The 13,135-nt window shown below is 32.3% G+C and overlaps 1 protein-coding gene across 3 annotated transcripts in view; it reads right to left on the bottom strand.

Moving 5' to 3' along the window:
• The window catches only part of LOC100917842 (sodium channel protein type 1 subunit alpha), a 208,351-nt gene that overhangs the window by 97,678 nt on the left and 97,538 nt on the right, over window positions 1-13,135 (bottom strand). For 2 of the 3 annotated variants that reach the window (XM_031960540.1, XM_031960539.1), the window contains exons 9-14: window positions 7,934-7,997; window positions 7,104-7,245; window positions 6,282-6,488; window positions 4,115-4,396; window positions 2,425-2,772; window positions 728-860 (exon numbers count right to left, since the gene is read on the bottom strand). In XM_031960540.1, coding sequence (XP_031816400.1) covers window positions 728-860; window positions 2,425-2,772; window positions 4,115-4,396; window positions 6,282-6,488; window positions 7,104-7,245; window positions 7,934-7,997 — 1,176 coding nt within the window. Of the gene's footprint in view, window positions 1-727; window positions 861-2,391; window positions 2,773-4,114; window positions 4,397-6,281; window positions 6,489-7,103; window positions 7,246-7,933; window positions 7,998-13,135 lie in introns of all 3 variants that reach the window. The other variant, XM_031960538.1, reaches the window with a different exon arrangement.

Below are 13,135 nucleotides of genomic sequence, written 5' to 3'. Positions count from 1 at the left end.
ACCTGCAGCTGTATTGAGCATGGTTTCAAGAAGGGACGGAGGTAGGAAGATCAATTAGGAGGACATTAGAATAATAGAGTAAGAGATGATGAATGCTTTTCTGATCCTTTAATTTTCCTCATGCTTTTTTCCCCATCCAAAATAACTTCCTTTAACTCAATCTCTCTTTTGCTAATAAAAAAAGAAGCTAAGTGAGTGGATAGAGTACTGGGTCCAGAGTCTGGAAAATTCATTTCCCTAAGACACTTACTAGCTGTGTGACCATAGTAAGTCACTTAACCCTGTTTGACTCAGTTTCCCCATCTATAACATGAGCTGGAAAAGGAAATGGCAAACCACTCCAGTATCTTTAACAAGAACAACCTAAATGGGATTAGAAAGAGTTGAACATGACTGAAGATAACTCTTCCCAAAAACCAAAATCTGTCCAATTATTCAAGTTAATCCCCTAGTTGCTGATTATTCCAAGAACTCTTTTTCAATCTTTTAAGTTGGAAAAATTTCTTTCTGCAGAGTTCTCACAGTCATTAATAGTCCCTTTGATATCATAGTTATTTGTGTCTTTGCTCTATCTCTTCTACTATAGAAGCTTAAAGAACAGGGACATCATTATTTAAACTTTCCATGTGTCTCAGCATCTAGCATAATGTAGATATTTAGTAAATGTCTGCAGAATAAATGAATGAATATACAAATAATATAAATGGAAATGAAACATTTTACAAACCTTCCACAGTATTGGTTAATATACTGGCTATACTCATTGCTCTTTGCCTTTGGATAGGATCTTCTAGAAAATCCATGGAAACATGGAAAGAACTTGACCTTCTCTTTTTGATTTCTGTTTCAGTAGTTGTGCCCTGTAAGGAAAATGAAGATGTATTAAATGACCATCTTGAGCAGTAATAATCCAGTAATCAAATTATGAAGCAACAGACTTCATGGAACACATGCACCATGCTTCTTTATATTTAATCAGTCTGTGTCTCTAAATTTTTTTTTATTGTGTCATTAACTTGGAATGTATAAATTGTTTTTAGTTTTTTAGTGACAATGGGTGATATTTTTTTGAACCCATGAAGTATAGTGTGCTATGAAATGTGATAAAATGAATAAAAATACAGAGGGTGTAAACTAGAAATAGTCACGAAGTCAAAAAGTTTTACAATAAAATTTTAAAATATTTTTATTCAAATAAAAAAAACCCTCAAACTCAAAAGGCCATGTCCAATATTTCTCAGATATTATTTTGAGAATTTTTTTCTCTTTTTTCTTTTGTTCTTTCTTCTTTTCTTTCTTTCCTTCCTTGCTTTCTAACACTCTCTCCCTCTCTCCCTTCCTCCCTCCCTTCTTCCTTCTCTCCCTCCCTCCCTCTCTCCCTCCTTCCCTCTCTCCCTTGCTTCCTTCCTTCCTTCCTTCCTTTCCCATTCTCTTTCTCTTTCTTTTCTGTACCTTTTTTGGTCCCCTTTTCTTTCTTCTTTTCTCAAATGTAAAGGATAAAAACACAATGGGCTGATAATTTTTGTTTTTTTGTACACAGGAGTGGATGGTTTTTACCAAACACTAATAAGCATAAGGGAGGGTGGTGAGGGATGAAGAGCCAAACCAATGCCATGCTTAACAGTTTCATCCAAAATGGCAAAGCAATAGTAATCTAAGCCTGACTTAGTCATGCTTCAACATGCTGATATAATTCCAAGTAAGTGGGCACCCTAGAAAGAGACGAAATAGTTTTTTAGTACTATCCTATATGCATATGCATATAAGACATTTAGATCAGGCATATTTTCATATCATTCTGCATAAGTATGTTCTTTGGTTTCCAAGGCCCTCTCCATTTTGTTTAATTTTTCTTTCTGAAGTGACCCATATCAGCAGTTTTCTTAAGAAGAATGAATGAGTACTAGAAATTGTTATCAATGTAAGAATGAAGCTATCTATAATTAAGCACAGTGTTCTCTAAAAATCTTTTGAAATGAAGCATATTTATAAAGATCAAATCCAGTTGGTAAAATTTATTATATACCCTTTATATTTGTGTGTCACAATTATTTTTGCTCTTCCATAATAGGGCCACATAGAACTTTCTAAGATCTAAGGTCCAGCATGGGTATATAACAAACATTCTCATTTGAGAGTATTAATTCATTTTAATGCCTCATTTGTCATAAGCATAATTGTAAGTAAAGAAATTCATAGTTGCTATATTAGGGAGAAAAGCTTGAAGTTTTTAGTGTTAATTGGTTAGTCAATTAAAGGTATTACAAGATGCATCTGCATTCACAGCTTGACCAACCAGGGATCATTCTCAAGGGATTCCATTCTGTAGAAACACTGGCTGGTGCAGAAGGAATGGGCCAGCCATGCCTAAACTATTTAAAACTTCCTTACATTGTCATCAGTAGCTGGCTTATCTATTATCACCTCTGGCAGAAGCTGTCCAACAGGCGATGTAGGAGCTGAAGGTCCACCAACCAAGGAAACCACACCATTGCAATCTACAGTGCTGTGCATCTTCCCATTCACTGGAAACACCGCCAGCATCCGGGATGATCTACTGGCCTGACTTATGTTACTGTTGCGTCGTTCTCCATGGCGACGAGGGACAAAGAGGGAATCTCTCCTGCTTTCATTGTCCTCGAATGTGCTGTGTTCATCATCAGCAAAATCATTCTCAGATCCCACATCCTTTGCTCGCCCTCTAAAGCTGAAAAGGCTTGTTCTGCTGTTGCGCCTTGGAGAAAACAGGGAGCCACGAATGCTCAACAAGGACTAAAAAATTGACAAAAAATGAGAATTATTATATATAGCACCTTTTTATGTACTTGATATTAAAAAATTGATTTGAAAGAAATTTCAGATTCAGAGAAAAATTGTGACTCATTCTTTACATAAAGGTCTCTTATTCATCATGTTTTTATTCATAATTACAAATTATATGTGTGTGGATATGGGTAGGAAAATATTGAGACCTGGATTTGGGATTGAAGAGTTAGATTACACCATACTCAACCTAAGTGAAAAAAAGATTCTTGAACCACTGTATTCTCCAAATTCAAGCAGAAAACAAAATAACAAACAAAAAAACTGTAAACTTTTTCATAATACATAAGCAGTCAGTAAATACGTGTTAATTGTTCTCTCCCGTCAGACATGTTTTTAATGACTTCCTCTCTTTTCCTAAAAAATTCAAGCACTTCTTACTTTAGTTCATCATCATCATCATTATCACTACTAAAATTTATAAAGCATTTTAAGTTTTCAAAGAGCTTCATATTAATTATACCTTATTTTATCCTCATAACAATCAAAGGAGATGGGGGCTATTATTATCCTCATTTGACAGATGAAGAAATTAAGACAGAGTTTACATGATGGCATTGCCCAGGGTTATGTAATGCATAAGTGTCAGAGGCAGGATTCCAGCTCTGGTTTTCCTGACTTTAAGTCAATATTCCTTTCACTTAGCCACTTGAATGTCTCAAGTGTTACTTGGAAATAAGACTAAATGAAATATTATCTTCTTCACACTTCCCTTTAGGTAAAAAGTTATCTTAAATATTCAAGATTTTAAACAAATTAGTAATAATAAAAAATGATAATGATTAAAATATGTTTTATATAATATATACTTCTATATATTTGTTTTATACAAAATAAGTATTTTAATTCAACAAGCATTGATTCATTTCTTACTAAACAAGACAATATTTTATTTATATTATTTCATTTAATTTTTATAACAATTTTGTGAAATGGGTAGCCTACTTGTTATTATTCCAAAAGCTAAGAGAAGAAATGAAATAGATTATTGTCTCACAACATAGTAAGGACTGGAATTCAGGTCTTCTAACTCAAAGTGCAGAATTCACTATAAAGCCATCTAGTATTCATATACAATCTAAATCAAAATTTCTTCTAAATAAAAGGACAGATTTAAAGAAAAATACATATTTTACTTCAGAGCATTAAAGTTAATGAGGCCACTTTAAATATCTTAGTTTGATTCACTTTCTGGCTATTATATATGATATTACATATCATGTATGATATCTAAAGATATCACTTTTATGATATCACTTTAGATATCACTTTAATGAAAACATTGCCATACCTGGTGCGGGGAGGAGTACCTCTTCTCATAGGTCAATCGATTCCCTTCAATGGAAAACCGGAAGCCTTTCCTCCTAATACTCTCTTCAGATTCAGATTTGTGGAATTCATCCTCATCTTTCTCTTCTCCACCTGACTGTTCTTTCTGTTTTCTTTTCTTTCGCCTATTCCTTCTTTCCTTTGCACTTTTTGAACTCAGTTTTGAGGCTTCTGACGAGCTCTCTGAGAGTCCACCTGCTGCACTGGGTTCTCTGGAATGTTCAGAGGCAGTGGCTGCTGCTGCCTGTCACATTAAAGAATAAATGAATTTAAAAGCATGGATTAAACACTTACAGTGTGCCAAGAACTACACTAAATGCTAAGATACAAAGAAAAAAAAACTGGACAATTCTTGCTGTCAAAGAATCCTCATATTTTGTAAATATAAGAGAGGATTTCAGGGCTAACGTAATTTTCTATGTCCACATTTATTATGTCTGTATTTGCTTCCCAGGGAAAAATATTGTTCAAAGAGAATCAGTCAGCCATCAGCAAGGATGTAAACACACATTATTTAGTGTATTAAATGATTTGACCTAAAAATTGGTATTTAATTAGCATCTCTTTCTTTATCCTCAAAAGGACAATACAATTGTAGAATGGTGCATGATTAATGTTTCCCATTAAATTTTATGGCAGGATGGCAAAAACAACAGAATAAAGATCTTCTTTCAATTGGCTAGACCACTATTGGTCACTGGATATACATGGGTAATATGTATAAGTTTATAATGTCCTAGCAGGATTCACAGAAGCATTCCCAAACTATATTCTACTTATTGGCAAAAAGAGAAGAATATAAAATATTCTTTATTATATAATGTGTTATATACTGTTCTTAGTTGAGAGAAGATTTTCATTGGCTCTAACAGTACTCTACCTAAAAAAAAAACTCTGACCTGAAAAAAATTTATATCATCTAATCTATTCATCTCACCAGTGATGACATGATTGGTTACATGACTGCCATAGTTAACTAGTCAGCAAGTTATTTAATATGGATTTATTAAGTGCTAGGATGTGCCAAGAATTATGCTAAACATTAAGGATACAAAGAAATCCAAAGCCCATCACTCTCCTCAAGTAGTTTATAGTCTAGTGGGAGACATAACTAGGAATATACAAGATATATAATAGAATGTAATCTCATATATATGAAGGCATTAGCAACTGAGTGGGGCCAACAAAGAAGGTGGGATTTGAATAGAATCTTGAAGGAAGCTGGAGAAACCAAGAGGCCAAAATGAGGAGGGAGACCATATTTATTCAAAGGCATATCCAAAGGCACAGCAATGGAAAATATTAATTCCTATTGGAATCCTATTGGATAACTGTGTATTTGACAATATTGTTACATTATCTATTCCTTGTTTATGTAAATAAGTCAGAGTTTTGGTGAGTGGAATGTATACACAGAAGACTTTCAGCTCAAAAGAACTGGGGAAATATCTTCTTTTATCATACCCAGTGATGCTCTATCTAAAAAAAAAAAGTGATTTTATTTTGGATTTTCTCCTAATGGTAGTATACAGAGTCAGCAATTGATTTGCATAATGTTTTCTATTCTATAAAATAAATACAAAAATATTATTTTAAACTTTCTTATTTGACCCTTTTTTTTTCTCTGAATCTCAAGGTGATTTACACATTTCATGTCCTCCATTTTTCCAATATTATTCTGAGAGAGGTATGTTTTAATTCTAAATCTCTTTTTGGTAAGTGAGGAATTAGAATTATAAAGCAATATTACCAAGAGTAAGGCCAGATGGAGATGTCACAGAATTCAGAAAAACCTTAGAGAACATTTTTCAAACCTCTTATTAGGAAACTAAGGCACAGGAATGTGATATGACTTTCAAAGCTGGGTCATCTAACACTAGGAAATTGAGATCTAAAGACTTGATAGGATTTACTTCAAAATTCCTCAGATCATGACTAGTATTGTTGTCTAATTCTGGATCTAGACATTCCCATTGCCCCTGCTGTAGTTCCCTCAAATCACTGTCTGTTCTTCTTGGATACAACCAATTTGTTCCTTTGGGGGAATTTTGGAGGTGATATTATTAAACTTGAAGAAGAGAAAGAAAAATAAAGTCAGACTGATGGGATATTTCCTAAGGAGAATTTACCTGAGCTGCTTCCTGTTGCTTCTTAAGCTGTTCCAGCATCTGTTGAAACTCAGCCTCCTTTTGCTCTGCCTCTTCCAAGGTAGCCTGATTCTGCTCCTCATAGGCCATGGCAACCACAGCCAGAATCAGATTTATAAGATAGAAAGAGCCCAAGAAAATGACCAGGACAAAAAATATCATGTATGTCTTGCCAGCTGCACGTAGTGTCTAGAAACAAAAATATGAGTAACAATTTCAGTGTTTCTTAGGATCATGAGTACTTTTGAGCTACAAGGGACTTTAGAGATCATTGGGTCTAACTTCATTTTACAGAGAAGGGCATAAGACATGTTAAATTATTTGTTCCAAGTCACATAGGTATTTGAACAGGTATTTGAAGTGGGATAGGAATCCAAATCTTTCTGATTTCAAGGCCAATCCTCTATGTACATACTATACCATCAGGTCCAGGCCAGCAACACAGGTGTGGACAAAGAAAATTTCTAAGTATTTTCATATATATTATTTCAATGATTCATCCACCAATCCTGTGACATATATAGCAGATTTAGTATTTCCTTTAGAATATTAGACTTTAGAGCTGAAAGGAGCCTCCAAAGCCACCTAATCAGCCCTTTATATTTAAGAGATGTGGACAATGGAGTTCCAAGACATGAAGTGAATTGCCCATAGAAAAATAGCATTGGAAGCCATGATGTGAACTCAATCCATCTAATTTCTTTTAAATTCTATCACAATATTCTTTTGATGTCATGAGAGATTCCAAGCACATAGATTTAGTTGAATCTTATAATCTTAGCATTTGTGTCTCTAGGTCCTCACCAGTTGGTAAAGGTTTTCCCAGAAGTCCTGAGTCATCAATCGAAACAGGGACAAGAAAGCCCAGCTGAAGGTATCAAAGCTTGTATAGCCATAATTAGGATTTCGGCCAGTTTTCACACACATATATCCTTCTGGACACTGGCTACAAATGAGGGAAGAAAGGAAGCATTACTGGGGACTCTGCAATCTCTCTATGCTGAGAAAGTACTGTGCCAACAGTTTGGCCAGAAATATGTATGCATTACTGAAAATAATACTAGCTAGTTGAGAAGCCAATTACTGTAGCAAAATATTACAGGATGTTCAAAAATCTCAATACCATTTTAAATTAAAGGTAAAGATGAAAGTGTTCCTAAGATTTTGGGATCATCTGTATTGCCATCATAATTTGATACTATCAATTCATAACATGATGTTATGGGATCCCATGGGAAACCATGGGATACAAAACTCATTTTCTCTAACCATTTTTGATGCAAATATGTATACTAACAATTTATACTCTTGCTCCATTTTATCTTTCCCCACTGATATCTCATCACAACTATCATAATATTTTGAGCTTAAAAATGCTCACCTGTTATTAGATGGTTCTTTATCAGCTAATAATTCTTATGTATCCATAGTAAGAATCCCCTTATTAAAAAAAGATCCATTTAACCAAATTAAGTTCAAAATCAGGTGTCACTTTAATATTGAACTCCCAAAAAGCTTTTCCATAAGAAAAATAAGGAGCATGTGAAAAAACTTTCTATAAAAGAAAACCATTTAAATAATAAATTTGAAACTGTACTAAGACTTTTGCTATATTGTCTATAATATTGGCTTACCCGGCATCTGAGCTGTTACCACAGAGGAGTGCATCCATATATCCTTCCAGATAATAAAAATATTCTGTTTTGGAAGATTCAAAGAAAGGAAAACTTAAATGGAGAAAATTTACATAGTTATAGAATGACTAAAAGGAAAATAGATGTATCAGAGTTAGATGTTAAGATTAAATTAAAATTGTCTAGTCATAAGGATAGGGAATGGACTTATGATTTTTTTTTGGGGGGGAGTGAACTGGATGAGAAAAGTCTCTTTGATGATGCAGGTCAGCACTTACTCTGCAAATTAAAATGCTGCCTAGAGCCAAGATGCTGAACTCATATTGACTTAGAAAACTACAAATTAGCATTATCTATATTGTGCAGTATTTTCATTTATTTTGTTAATATTTCCAAATTTTGCTTTAATTGGGTTCAGATCACACTTTATTCTCATGGCTGTGAGTCTCATGGCTGTGAGTCTGACACCTCTTGCTCAGAGCACTGAGAGATTGGTGACCAACAGAGGCAAAGAACTAGTCTATGTCAGAGGCAGGATCTAAAATCATATCTTCCAGGCTTCAAAAGTAAATCATTACTAAACAAAAGTGATTCTCAAATCATACTGTACATCTAAGTAAAATTTCCCCTCATTTTCCATCAACCTGTATCAAGCAGGTTTTTTAAAAAATATCTAGTTTTGTTTTTTCAGCATGAATTAGAAGAGTGATAAATAGTTACAGCTACTTATAAAATTCTTTTTTAAATATTGATTTTCTCCCACAACACAATAAGTACCATTATGTCAAAATAGAAGAATGAAAGACAGTTTCTTGATTTTATAAAACAGTCCTATCTTTAAATATAAACACTGAAGGTTTCTTAAGAGTGTCATGAACAGTCTTGAAAATTTCCAATAGTTTAATTTTCTTATGTGAAACAAACATATTGGCCCAGAAATATTTAACTTTAAATGAAAAGCAGAGTCAGATGACTTTTATGGGTCATATGAAAATTGTCAATGTTAGATGTCAAAATATTGTATAATATTTATCATTTAATTTAAAGATGTCCATATCTAGAATGGTATAATATTTTTCTATTCTACATTTAAACAGTCTGTAGCATGCACTATTTTCACTCATTTCGACCTCTCAGCTTCCTTGACTTTCTTGAAGTCCTACCTAAAATTCCACCTTCTATAGGAAATCATTCCTGATGCTCTTTAAGTCATTTTTTCCCTTCTGTTGATTATTTCCTATTTATCTTATATATGGCATCTCTGTAAATAGTTATTTACATGTTGCGTCTCCCATTAGATAGAAGTCCCTTGAGGACAGAGACTGTCTGACTGTCTTTTTGCTTTTGCTTAGCATAGTATCTAACACATAAGATCTTAATGTTTATTGACTTTTCATGAATTTTATTTATGACTGCTTATAAAACGAAACTACTACATATGTTTTTTATTTGGTTTAGAGGACTTTTACATATAGGTAGTTAATTAGTAATATATCTTGTGTATTCTCATTAGAGGAAAAAAATCCAGAAAAGACACTTTCATATTTGCTATTGAACTACAAGATCTTCACAGAGTACACCTTTTAGTATCTTGGCAACATGAAAACATGAAAAAAAATATGAAGAGCCAAGGTTATTAGGTTACTTAATTCTTAATTTCTCCCAATTTCTCCTAATATGGCTATATATATATATATATATATATAGCTGACACAATTGGGGTTAAGTGACTTGGTCAGGATCACACAGTTAGGAAGTGTTAAGTGTCTGAAGTCACATTTGAACTTAAGTTCTCCTGACTCAGGGCCAGTGCTCTATCCACTGTGCTACCTAGCTGCCCAATATGGCCATTCTTAATAAAAGTTAAGTTATAATTGCATTTAAATGTTAACATTATTGTATTTTATGAAATATAGTTTGTCCCAAACCAATACCTTTTCTTAAACTAAAAACAAGAAGATGCTAATTAACTCTCCTTTTAATATATTTAAACATTGATTTGTATCAAACTCCTGTTCCTTTATTATTGTTGTTGTTGTTATTGTTGTTTATCACAAATCTCATATTAGTTATATACTTCAGCACCATGAACCAATATTTTAATGCAATTTCTTACTAAGTAATTTCAGAAAATAGGAAACTAGGGTTCAAGAATATTTAAAGTTTTAAAATCATTAGATTGGTTCATAATTTCTCTTAAAAGTATCTTCCTTTTCCTATAAACAATGCTGTGACTCACCTTTTCTTTTCAAATGTTAGCACTTGAAGATAATAAAATTAAAAAGGAAAAGGTGAATTTTTTTCTTATCAAAAAGAAAGGGATTTCGATGCTAATTCTTTCACTCTTTCGATAATGGAATATTAGCAAAGATATCAAGTATTTGCAACAATACTTGAAATAAGCAAGCTTCTTTAAGTAGCTTCTTTGATTAATTTGAAACTAACTTTTCCTCTATAGCTATGTGTCACCATGTATAGAGAACTGGGCCTGGAGTCACAAAAAACTATGTGCAAATCCTGCATCAAACACTCCTTAGTACGACCATTGGTAAGTCACAACTTCTGTCTGCCTCAGTTTTCTCATCTATAAAATAGAGATAATAATAGCCCTAATATCCCAGTATTGTTGCAAGGATAAAATGGAAGTAATATTTGTAAAATGCTCTGTAAAACTTAAAGCACAATACACATGGTAGCTATTAGTATTACTATCCACACTAACTGCTCTTGAATTTACAGCCCAATAAAAAGCATTACATTTCTATCTGTCTATTATTTTTCCCCCAATTTCTTAACATTTTTACCCTTATTGGGGTATTAAGCAGGTATAGTTAATATTTGTGTAATTATGTAAAACATTTCCATAGTAGCCATTTTGTATAATAAAATTCGATTAAAAGAAAAAAATGAAAGAAAGCAAAGTAAAAAATAGCATTCTTCAGTCTATATTCAAACAATATCAGTTCTTTCTTTGGAGGTGGATAGTATGCTTCATTATTAGTCCTTTGAGATTATCATAGATCATTATATTGCTGAGAGTAGCTGTCATTCACAATTCTGTATTGAACAACATTTAAAAAAAATCTGCTTAACAGTATTTTTTTTCAAATTATATGTAAAGACGGTTTTCAACATTTATTTTTGTAAGATTTTGATTTTCATTTTTTTCCCTCCTTTCCTCCCCTTCAGAACAGCAAACAATCTGATATAGGCTATACATGTACAATCAAATTAAACATATTTTTATATTGGTTATACTATGAAACAAGAATCAGAAAAAAAGGAAGAATCACAAGAAAGAAAAAGAAAAAAACAAATTAAAAAAAAGTAAAAAATAGTATGCTTCAATATGCATTAGATTTCCATGGTTTTTTTTTCTTGACTGTGGATGGCATTTCCATTACAAATCTTGGAATTGTCTTGGATTATTTATTGCTGTGAAGAGCTAAGTTTATTATAGCTGATCATCACACCACATTGCTGTTAATGTGTAAAATGTTCTCCTGGTTCTACTCACTTCACTCAGTGTCGGTTTATCTAAGTCCACATTTTCCTGAAATTATCCTTCTTGTCATTTTTATAGCATAATATTCCATTAAAATCATGTCACACAGCTTGTTTAACCATTCCCCAATTGATAGACTTCCCTTTGAGTTCCAATTCTTAGCTACCTCAAAAAGAGCTGCTTTATTCTTTTTGTACAGTTGAATCCATTTTCCTTTTTGGGGGGATGTCTTTGGGATATAGGCCTAATATTGGTATAACTGAATAAAAAATACAGTTTTATAGTCCTTCGGGCATACTTTCAAATTATTCTCCAGAAAAGTTGGATCATTTCACAATTCCAACAACATTAGAGTTCCAGCATGCATCATTTTCTTTACTTCTTCTTCCTTTTTTTTTTTTTTTTTTTTTTTTTGTCATTTTAATCACTCTAATAGATATGAGCTGGTATCTCAGCATTCTTTTAAATTGAATTTCTCTGATTGATAGTGAGTTAGAACTTTTTTTTTTCATATGATTATAGATAGCTTTGATTTCTTTATTTGAAAACTGCCTGTTCATATCCTTTGATAAATTATCATTTGGGGAATGACTTGTATTTTTTATAAATTTGATTCCATTCTCTATATATTTGAGAAATTTTTTAATAACTAAACTTGTCTTGTTTGCAGTTTGCAATTATCTCTATGCCTTTTTTGATCCTAAATTCTTCCCTTATCTATAAAGCTGACATTTAAACTATTCCCTGTTCCCTTAATTTATGGCATCACCATTTATGTGTAAATCATGTATTCATTTTGGCCTTATCTTGTTATATAGGATGAGATGTTTGTCTCTACCTAGTTTCTGCCATTCTGTTTTCTAGTTTTCCAAGATATTTTTGTCAGTCCTTGTCCAAAAACTTGTGCCTTTGTATTTATCTTATATTAGATAACTGTGGTCTTTTACTAATATCTACTAATTTATTTCACTGATCCAACTCTCTATTTCTTAGCTAATAAAAGATAGTTTTGATAAATATCATTTTATAAGATAGTCTGATATCTGGTAGAGTTAGACTACCTTCCATCACATTTTCCCACCATTAATTCCCTTGATATTCTTGACCTTTTGTTCTTTCAGATTAATTTTATTATAACTTTTCTAGCTCTATAATTGATATGACATTGAATAAATAAATTTAGGTAGAATTGTCATTTTTATTATATTGGATCAGCCTACTCAGGAGCAATTAATATTTTTCAAATTGTTTAGACCTGATTTTATTTGTGTGAAAGTGTGATTTTATTTGTGTTCATATAATTCCAAGATTTATTTTGGCAGATAAATTCCCAAGTATTTTATTTTATCTACAATTATTTTAAATTGAATTTCTCTTTCCATCTCTACTGCTATACTTTGTTGGTAATAAATGAAGATACTGATGATTTCTATAGGTTTATTTTGTATCCTGCAACTGATAAAGTTGATAATAATTTCAAATAGATTTTCTAGAATTTTAAAAGTTTAATATCATATCATCTGCAAAGAGTAATAGTTTTGTTTTCTCATTGTTTATTCTAATTCCTTCAAATTTCTTTTTCTTTTCTTATTGCTATAGGTAACCATTTTAGGACAATATTAAGGAATAGAGGTGATAATGGACATCCTTGCTTCACCCCTGATTGTATTGGGAAGGCTTCCAGCTCACCCACATTA

This window comes from Sarcophilus harrisii, chromosome 3 (assembly GCF_902635505.1).
Source record: "Sarcophilus harrisii chromosome 3, mSarHar1.11, whole genome shotgun sequence".
Lineage (NCBI taxonomy): Eukaryota > Metazoa > Chordata > Mammalia > Dasyuromorphia > Dasyuridae > Sarcophilus > Sarcophilus harrisii.
The sequence above is the reverse complement of the archived record's forward strand: the minus strand, read 5'-3'. Positions and strand labels throughout refer to the sequence as shown.